This window comes from Macrobrachium rosenbergii, chromosome 29 (genome assembly GCF_040412425.1).
Source record: "Macrobrachium rosenbergii isolate ZJJX-2024 chromosome 29, ASM4041242v1, whole genome shotgun sequence".
Classification (NCBI taxonomy): domain Eukaryota; kingdom Metazoa; phylum Arthropoda; class Malacostraca; order Decapoda; family Palaemonidae; genus Macrobrachium; species Macrobrachium rosenbergii.
Window position 1 is genome coordinate 27,616,545 of NC_089769.1, and position 9,341 is coordinate 27,625,885.

At 42.1% G+C, this 9,341-nt stretch overlaps 1 protein-coding gene across 1 annotated transcript; it reads right to left on the reverse strand.

Moving 5' to 3' along the window:
• Positions 1-8,617: 8,617 nt before the first annotated feature.
• On the reverse strand, positions 8,618-9,094 carry LOC136854443 (uncharacterized). Its single transcript, XM_067130735.1, has one exon. It carries the CDS (start codon positions 9,092-9,094, stop codon positions 8,618-8,620), a length of 477 nt encoding a protein of 158 aa, XP_066986836.1.
• Between the last annotated feature and the right edge of the window lie 247 nt (positions 9,095-9,341).

Consider the following 9,341-nt stretch of genomic DNA (forward strand, 5'->3'; position numbering starts at 1 on the left):
ATGTGCAAAATTTTGTCTGGGTCTGTCAAGCGGTTCGGATTTCTATAGTGGACAAGCAAATATACAAACGTACACTCTTATTTATATAGATTGCAGGTTAGGGAACAACAAATTCCACCTTGTAGGTAGGGCTGGGGACTTGGTAAAAGTTGATGTAACTTGGATAATTAACTTTTCAAAAATATTTTGTGACTTAAGACGTTGTCTGAAATCATTTGGCAATATGTTTGCATTCTGCTAAGATATATCTGAAGTTCACTATTACATTCCACTTATATTTGTTGAGATACTATTAGTAACTCATTTGTCTTTCAGTTATGTTTCAAGTTTTTTTAAATCTGCATTTTGAAGTTTGTGTTTGCTTTGACAATTGAAGTTTGATTTTGCGAAACATGTCAATTTGTGATTTGTGCCTATTTTGTGTACGGTAAGAGTACTGGTAGTTAATATTTTTTTATTTTAGTTTAGTTTAGTTAGGCGCTGCCGGAGTCAGATAGGTAGCCTGGCCAAGACTGTTACAGAGAGAGAATTTTAGAAACACAGGGAGGCAATTATATAAACTGTTATTGTGATATTATAAAATGAGAGACACGTGGTTTTACTGTTATGAGTCAGAGCATTCGAGGGAGAAAGTGAATTAAATAGTGTTAATCAAGCTTTAAGACGAAACAAAAATTTGGCAACTGTTCCCAGGCAGGTAGTGACAAACTGATTCAACATTCCAAACCACAAAGGCGAAGGTGAAAGGTTATGATAAACCCGTGATAAACACTTTGCTAACCACCTGTCATGAACTCGATGGCAAGAGAAAGAGAATGGTGAATAAAAAATGGTGAATAAAAATGGTAAGTAGAAAATAGTGAACAGAAAATGGTGAAGCATGCAATAGATGGTGAACAATTACGTGGTTGACAAGCCTCAAGAACTGTCATGAATTAATGCCGTCGCCGTCCAAGCGCTATCAAGTGAGAAAGGAGGAGGACAGACACAAGAGAATGGTGTAGGGTGTTCAAGGTGTGTAAACTGACCCATCTCTCGGTGTTCACGTGACTTGAACATTTCACGGCTCTCTCTTGTACTTAGTTTTCCCAAAGTCCAAGGTTGGACTTAGTTTATTCAGTCTCTAATCCAGCTGATTCCAGTTGAACCAGCTAAGCACGTAGTTGGTGGAACCTTATACTCCAAAGGGATGATAAAAAGAAAACCACACTACTGAAGAATATATTGTCATCTAAAATAAAATAGGTGTGTTCCTAAGAAAGATTTGAACCATTAATACAACATATATATATATATATATATATATATATATATATATATATATATATATATATATATATATATATATATATATATATATATACTGTATATATTTCAGGGTGTCCACAGGCAAATATGACCTCCACATTCACAATTAAACGAATCGCTGGATTGAGGGTAATCCCCAGAACAGAAAACTTCCACAGACGGTTCGCCAGCAATGTGTCAGAGTACCCGCACAAGTGTTTATATGCATACATGCAGATACATACCCTTAATGCTGTTTCTTCTTAGACACTGTTTTACTTTTCCATTTCAGAGAAAACAACCTTGTTGCATCGCACTGCAAAGTATCAACTGCCAGGTGTATAATTCCCTGTATATGTCAAAGAAGATAAAGTGTTATTTTCTTATTTTCATTAATAGCTACCGCTACTCTTCCCTTCCAAACTTCCCCTCTTGCAAACATTTTTACTTTTGTGCTATTCATCAATTTACTTTATACCTGTATCTCCTTTCTTCTCAATATTTTATCCATAGTAAAAATTTGAAGTATTATGGCATAATAACGGACCCTTGCCTTGACTATTTTAAGCAATATTCCTTTTCACGTCTTTGTACTGGAATTTCCCAAAGTTTTAGCGTGAATTTTGCTTTCTATTATTTTTATTTTTACATTCGGAAGCCACTTTTTTTTTAAACCAAAGGTAAAAGGTAAGGAAAGGAAGGTTAAATATTATAAAAAATGTTTGCATATTCATAATCAAATAGTAAATTTTGGCATGCAAATTATTATATCAATATTTTTCTAATTTTGTTGCACGTTAGTAATCTTCCTTCTTTCAAGAAAGAGACAGCGCGTGTTCATGTGCATGTGTGTGTGTGTGTGTGTGTGTGTGTGTGTATCATGGAGGGTGTTGCAGTGCCTGCCAATCCAGCTTGTCGGAGAAATGAACCGAATGATCTTTCGACTTCTGTCGAATGAAGGAAGGGTGCGGGAAGTTATTAGGATTTTTCATGTATTTATTTATCTGTTGTTTTGGGGATGTGGTTGGAATGGGAAAAGGACATTTCTCGGCATACGCCACGTGAGGATTTCGGATTTGTAGTCACTAACATTCCGAAGGGCTCACTGTACCTGTTCAGCGATTCCTAATTTGTTGTTGTCAGGAACGGCTCTTATGCCTGCTGTCAAGTGATATTATCAGAGTTTTTAAAATTATTTTTTAAGGCCAGTGGATGAGGGAAAAGTAATGAGAAAGAAATAGCTTGTTCTCTCTCTCTCTCTCTCTCTCTCTCCAGCTATTAGGAATAACAGCCTTCCCCAGTTTTCTATCCCCTAGGCCTATCACGTATCCAAACATTCACACATTCACACCCTAACTTCATTTCACCCAGTCCCCTCCGACCCCTCTCTTCTCTCTACACTTTTTTCGGCATTTTTAAGAGCGCACGTAGGAATTTTTCCAATAGTTTGAAGATATTTGTAAGGTTTCATTCTCCCTTTTTGATGCGGTAAAGATATTTGGAAAATTAAGAAAATCTTCAGTGTAATTTATTAAGATTTTGTGTATGCTTTACTATTGTTATGTTTATTTACAGGTTCAAAGGCCATAAGGAATTCTTAGTATTCTTCTTTATTGTTGTGCTTAATATATCCTGGAATGTAAGAACTAGGAACGGAAATAAATGGAAGAAGATATCCAGTACTAATCCTAGAAACAAATATAAAGGCTGATGTTTTGTATCAGTTCATAAAATAGTAACCCAGTCAAACTCAGATATTTCAGTAGTAGTCAAACTAAACAATGCTATCGCAACAAAAAAGCCTTTCATTTTTTGGCTTAAATGAATCAACGTTTAACAGAATTATACCTAAGCAAATTTCGCATTAAAATCGAAATTTTCTGCTTTTTTTTCTTTTGCAATACATTTTCCAATTGGAAGCCCATTGTTACCAGAAGAACTTTCTAAGAAGAATCGGTAGATCTAATGGGAAATCGTATTTAAGAATATAGTTGAAACAGAATGCCTGAAAAGGGAAAGGTCCACTGGTGCAAACACAGATAAAATAAATAAAAGTAAAAAACAACTGTTTTTCGAGAAATATTATGAAGAGAGGCGTTTTATGTGAAGCATGTCAAATATTCCAATATCGACTTACATGCTTTTAAGCTAGAATTCCCTGCCTACCGCTCACTTATTTGTAGGTCGTATTTTTTTCCCCAAAGGTATTAATACAAATAGATTTTAGCCAAAAAAAGTACTGGGGCATGAAAAGTATTAAATGGCCAATTTATCTATTTATCTACTTTTTATTTCTTAGTTAGCAAAAGTTGAGGGTAATATATTTTAGTATTTGATAACTCACTTTACGATGGCACTTAGGGTGTGTCCATGTGTGAAACATATAAGTAACCAGAGTTTGTTTTCCTAAAGGCAAAGTGATAAAAGCATGGAAATGGAACGCAAAACTGTATTGTGATGTTACTGGTGAATGAAATTACCAACTGAAAACCTAGATAATTACAAGGTGCTGTCACACTGAGTTCTAGAGAGATATGGGATTCATATGGGAGAGATTTGGAAACCATTCTAAAAAAAAAATACGTGGGTCTTTCGCGCTATGCGTGCATGAATCTTAGTATGACAGGGAAACCACCTTTGAAACATTTATAGCTTTGTTCTGCATTTGATGTTAAGATCGTGCAATCTCCTACTTTATCGATTCCGTGCGGTCTTCGTGAATAAATCTAAACATTACCCCCGTCCAAGACCTCTTTTTCCATTCCCTTGCAACAGTATTCACAAACAGCTGAGATGTTTAATCTGTAAGTCTTCTATTCATTGCCAGTTCTGTTTTTCCAAATTTATTAGGGGTTTTTACCTGCTAATTTCCTATTTTAAATCTATAATTCCCATTCATAACCGGGAGAGTCTTAGAAGTACACAAAGCTCTTATTATTTCCCAGATTCTATACTTAGCAGAAGTGAAGTACTTTCCATGTAACCGTAATTAAAGCTTCATCCCTCCTTCTGCTGCACTATAACCTGAACCACAAGGGAAATGAAGTGCTCCTCGTGAATTCTTTTGCGTTCCGGAATGCGACTGAACTCTAAAGTCTTACGTTAATTAACCATTTCTGCTGAACACCACGCTTTTGATCAGTCCATTAGATCAACTAACTTGGAGGGGGTTTGCAATACGTCTTCGAGTGAACGATAACAGTTCCTGCATTACAGCATTTACTAAATATATATATATATATATATATATATATATATATATATGTATATATATATATATATATATATATATATATATATATATATATATATATATATATATATATATATATATATATATATATATATATATATATTATATATAGTAAAATTTGCAGATTTTTTTTTAGGTAGTTATCGGGTTTTCTTGACAACATAGGCTGTGTTAATTTGTGAGTTACTGATAATAATTCATTGGTAGGGAATAAATATTGGGATTCATTAACAATATCTGCGTTCTACTGATTCATTTGCACTTATAACTTATATCTATTCGAATCGCCTCACTATCCGTTCTACGGACATTTACATCAAAACCTTCTGTTTCTCTGACTTTAAATTTTTTAAATTACTTAGTCTCCTTCGCGTTACCAGCCTTAATATTTTCCTATTTAAGTTTTGTTTCTGCATTCAGTGAAAAGAAAGAATAAGATGATATTAAAAACCTACGGGTTCCTTGAAGCATGAAAATGAATCCTAGATATGTTTGTGTACTGACAGTAAACAAGGAAGCAACAATATATTGATATCTCCCAGGTCGCTTGATTTGCGAATGGCTGAGTTCCCAGTGAACAAATATCTATGGGAGTATTACTTCAACCGAACAGATTCAATCGCGATATAGATGATTAAATGTAACATTAATATTGAGCATGGGTTTAGGGAGCATAAATAACACAAGACACTTATAGGAGCTCTCTCTCTCTCTCTCTCTCTCTCTCTCTCTCTCTCTCCAAAGATAACAACTAACTGTTTACTCGTGCATGGTTGTGTGGAAAAAATCTCTTTCGAGAGATATGCTATTTGTTTGTTTCAGTTTAGTTTATATTTACAATATTAATTTTCTTTTTACCATAATATCTAAACGGTAATGTATTTCAGAAAAAAAAGAAAAGGAGAAAGACTCACTCTTATAAAAAAATAAATGAACTGCAAAGTAACTTAAATACCTATCTCCGGTAACTTAAGCTTTATCGTCCATTGTTTTACAAAGTACTTGGGGCAATTGAACTCTATCATTATCCAGAATTTCAACTCACCCCGGACGTTATTTGACTTGCAAATTCTTTTTAATAAGGAATGGGATTAATCTCCCTTCAGCACGGTTTTAAAACCAATTATAATGTGAGAGAGGTGCGAAATAATGAGCAGCGAGACAAGTACTGCTGATTTATTGAAAAAAAATACCTGTTTATAAAGCGGGATACGGACGTCTGCATAGTGCGCAGAGACCGCTGGTACAATGATTTACAGGTCAAACTAGTTCCTTAAAAACAGACCTGGTTTATACAGAGAACATAGTGATAAACAATGTCTGACATATGAAATAAATATCTTGTTACTTGTACATAATAAATGATTGCTTGGACAGGCAATATATACATAGTTTACAATTGTGATGATAAATATATATTCCGCTTGACCTTAGGTTGCGGAAAGGCACCGCAGAAAACAGGATGTTCTCCACAGAGAACGCGTTGAGTGGGGACTTTACAATATCCCCCCCCCCCACGCGGAGGTAACGTCTGATTAAACCAGGTATCTTCTGGGGCGACGAAGGGGACCTCTCTTGATGTCAACTGGAGAGGGTGGTCGCCTTCCCCGATGTCCTCTGTAGTGGTTTGTTGTGGTGTATTTTCGTTAGGTTTCTGGGTTTTCCGGGGACGCCCTCATCTCCTTCCTGAGCCTGGGGTTGTTTGAGGGGCTGCTGTATCCTGCAGGAGATCTTGGGGTTCTCCTTCATTGCCCCCCTCCAGGAATGTGGGTTTGAGATGATCTATTGACACCCAGTCTTCCAGCCTAAGGATGGATATTCAAATTGCCTTCTTGTTCCTTTCCAGGACTAGAAAAGGTCCCCTGTAGGGTCTAGTCAAGGGTGGGCGTATAGCGTTGTCCCTGACGAAGATATGGGTGGAGGAGGACATCTGGGGGGCAAGAAGGGAGATGTTCTGTCGGTGAATGTCCTCTGGCAGGGGGCGAATTTTCCAACCCTGTCTCGGAGCCTCTGTATTCCTATGTCGTCCCTGTTCTCTGTGACGAGTTCCCCTGGGACTACCAGAGTCTCCCCGTAGACTTTTTCTGCTGAGGAGGGGTCGCCGTTGGCCCTGGGCACGGTTCTCAACCCTAGGAGGACCCAGGGCAGCTGGTACTTCCAGTTTTCAGCAGAAAAAACGAGCCATGATGGACGCCTTCAGAGATCTGTGGAATCTTTCCACCATTCCGTTGGCTGCAGGGTTGTAGGCGGTGATACTGTGGTGAGTGGTCGCCGGCCTGTTGTTATGTCATCCGGGACACCGAACTGGCTGATCCAGCTGGAGAGGAGGGCTTCCGTGCATGCACTGGAGGCGGCTTCTTCCATGGGCTTCGGGTCATCTGGTGGAGCAGTCGATGACTGTCAGTAGGTATCTGGCTCCTCCTGATGGGGAAAGTAGTCCTACTACATCGGTATGGATGTGCTGAAAACATCTCTTTGGCTGGGGGAATTCGCCCACTCCCAATTCGGTGTGCCGCCCTACTTTACTTGTATGACACTGCATATATTGTCTTGCCCAGGCTGTCGCGTCCTTTCGTCTGCCACACCAGACGAACTTCTCCGTCAGCAGCCTGGCTGTTGTCCTTCTGGAGGGGTGGGATAGGCCGTGGATGATGTCGAAAACCAACCGACGTCTGGAGGCAGGTACTAGGGGGCGGGGGCTTCTGATACTGATGTCGCTAAGTAATGTTCATCCTTTTGAGCCGAAGGGCACATCCCACCACTTCAGCAACGTGATGGCTGTATGGTAGGCTGGGGTCTCAGGGTAAGCAGCTTGTTCGTGGGCGAGATCCTCGTAATCGATCCCGAGCTGTACGGAATTGATCTCGATCCTCGAGAGGGTGTCAGCTACAGGGTTCTTCCTGCCGGGGAGGTACCTGATGGTGCAGGTGAACTCCGCGATGGCTGCGAGGTGCCGCTGCTGCCTAAAGGACCATACATCGCCCAGCTTTATGAAGGCATGGACCAGCAGCTGGTGGTCGGTCCATATTGTGAAGGGTGTCCCCTACAGGGGGAACTTGAAGTGCCGTACCGCCTGGTATGCCGCTAGGAGTTCTCAGTCAAAGGTGCTGTAGCGGGACTCGGTGGGGTTTAGCCTCCTACTGAAGAAGGCGATGGGCTACGGGGTCCCTCTGATGATCTGTTCCAGCACTGCCAAGCAGGCGACATTCCTGGCATCCGTCGTCAGTTGGAGGGGAGTGCTGGGATCCTGGTGGGCCAAAGATGTTGCTTTGGCGAGGGAGGCCTTCATCATGAGGAAAGCCTTCTGCTGGTTGGGTCCCCACACAAAGGTCTTTGGTCGTCCCTTCAGGGCCTTCATCAGGGGACCCATGGTGTGAGCGATCCCCAGGATGAATTTTCTGTAGTAGTTGACCATCCCAAGGAATTCTTGTAGGGGTGGGGAACTTCTTGACGGCTTCGACCTTCGACGACATCGGGCGGACATCCTCTGGGGATATCTCATGGCCGAGGAACTGCACCTTCTCGACGCCGAAGGTGCATTTGTCAAACCTGATGATGAGGCCATTCTCCTGTAGGCGCTGCAGGACCTTACAGATGTGTTGCAGGTGTTCCTCCCGGGACCTGGAAAAGATCAGGATATCATCGATGTAGCAGACGCAGAAGTCCAGGTCCCCCAGGATGCTGTCCATCAACCTCTGGAAGGTTATGCCCGCATTCCTCAGGCCGAAGGTGGAGAAGGCGAAGACGTAGGACACGAAGGGCGCGATGATGGCAGTCTTGGGGATGTCCTCCGGAGCTGCTGGGACCTGCAAATAAGATTTTAGTAGGTTCATTTTGGAGAATATCCTGGCTCCGTGGAGAGAGGCCATCAGGTCCTGCATGTTCAGCAGGGGGTAGTGGTCTGGTTTATTTGCCAGGTTCAGCCGCCTGTAGTCACCGCAGGGCCTCCAGGTGCCGTCTGCTTTCTGCACCATGTGAAGAGGGGAAGCCCACGGGCTGGGAGCCTTTTTGCATATGCCCATCTTTCCATTTCTGCGAAGGCCTTTTTGGCCTCCTGAAGGCGCTGCGGGGAAGTCATCAGAATTTTGCGTGCGTCAGTGGGGTCTTCATCTTAATATGGTGGTATATCACATGTGTGGCAGGAGTCCCAGGCATCTGGCAGAGCTCGGGTTTGAAGACCTCTGGGAACTCCTTCAGGAGGGAACCATATTGGTGGGGCGCGATGGAACAGATGCCAGGCTCCCTGTGGCCTGGAGACAAGGGCAGGGATTGGCAGGTCTGGGTGTCTAGCAGGCATTTGCGGCCGACGTCAACTGCCAGACTGAAGTGGGTGAGGAAGTCCGCCCCCAGGAGTGGAGTCCTGATGTCTGCAATGATGAACTCCCAGTTGTACCTCCGGCCAAGGATGGAGATCGACAGGAGCTTGGTGCCATAGGAGAGGATGGGGGACCAGTTTGCGGCCGTCAGGCAGGTAGTCGGGTCCGGTGGTTGTCTGAGGTCCTCTTCTGATGGTGGAAACACCGAAAGCATGGCTCCAGTGTCGACCAACATCATCCTGCCAGAGATCGTGTCACGGACGTAGAACCCTACCAGTAAGAGACCCCTGGATACTTCTGCTGTTGCTGCTACAGCGGCCTTTGGGGTTGGCCACCGCCTCCACCGTTTTTTGAAGGGAAGAAAGGGCAGGGGGCTTCGCACTTCTGGGCAGCTCTCCCGAACCTCCAGTGGAAGTAGCATAGCCCAGGCCCTTCCTTCTTCTGCTGGTGGAACGACCATTTATGTTCAATGGAGTTGATGGGCT

Coding starts and splice junctions, on each gene's coding strand:
- LOC136854443 (XM_067130735.1), bottom strand. CDS start 9,094: ATGATGTTGGTCGACACTGGAGCCATGCTTTCGGTGTTTCCACCATCA.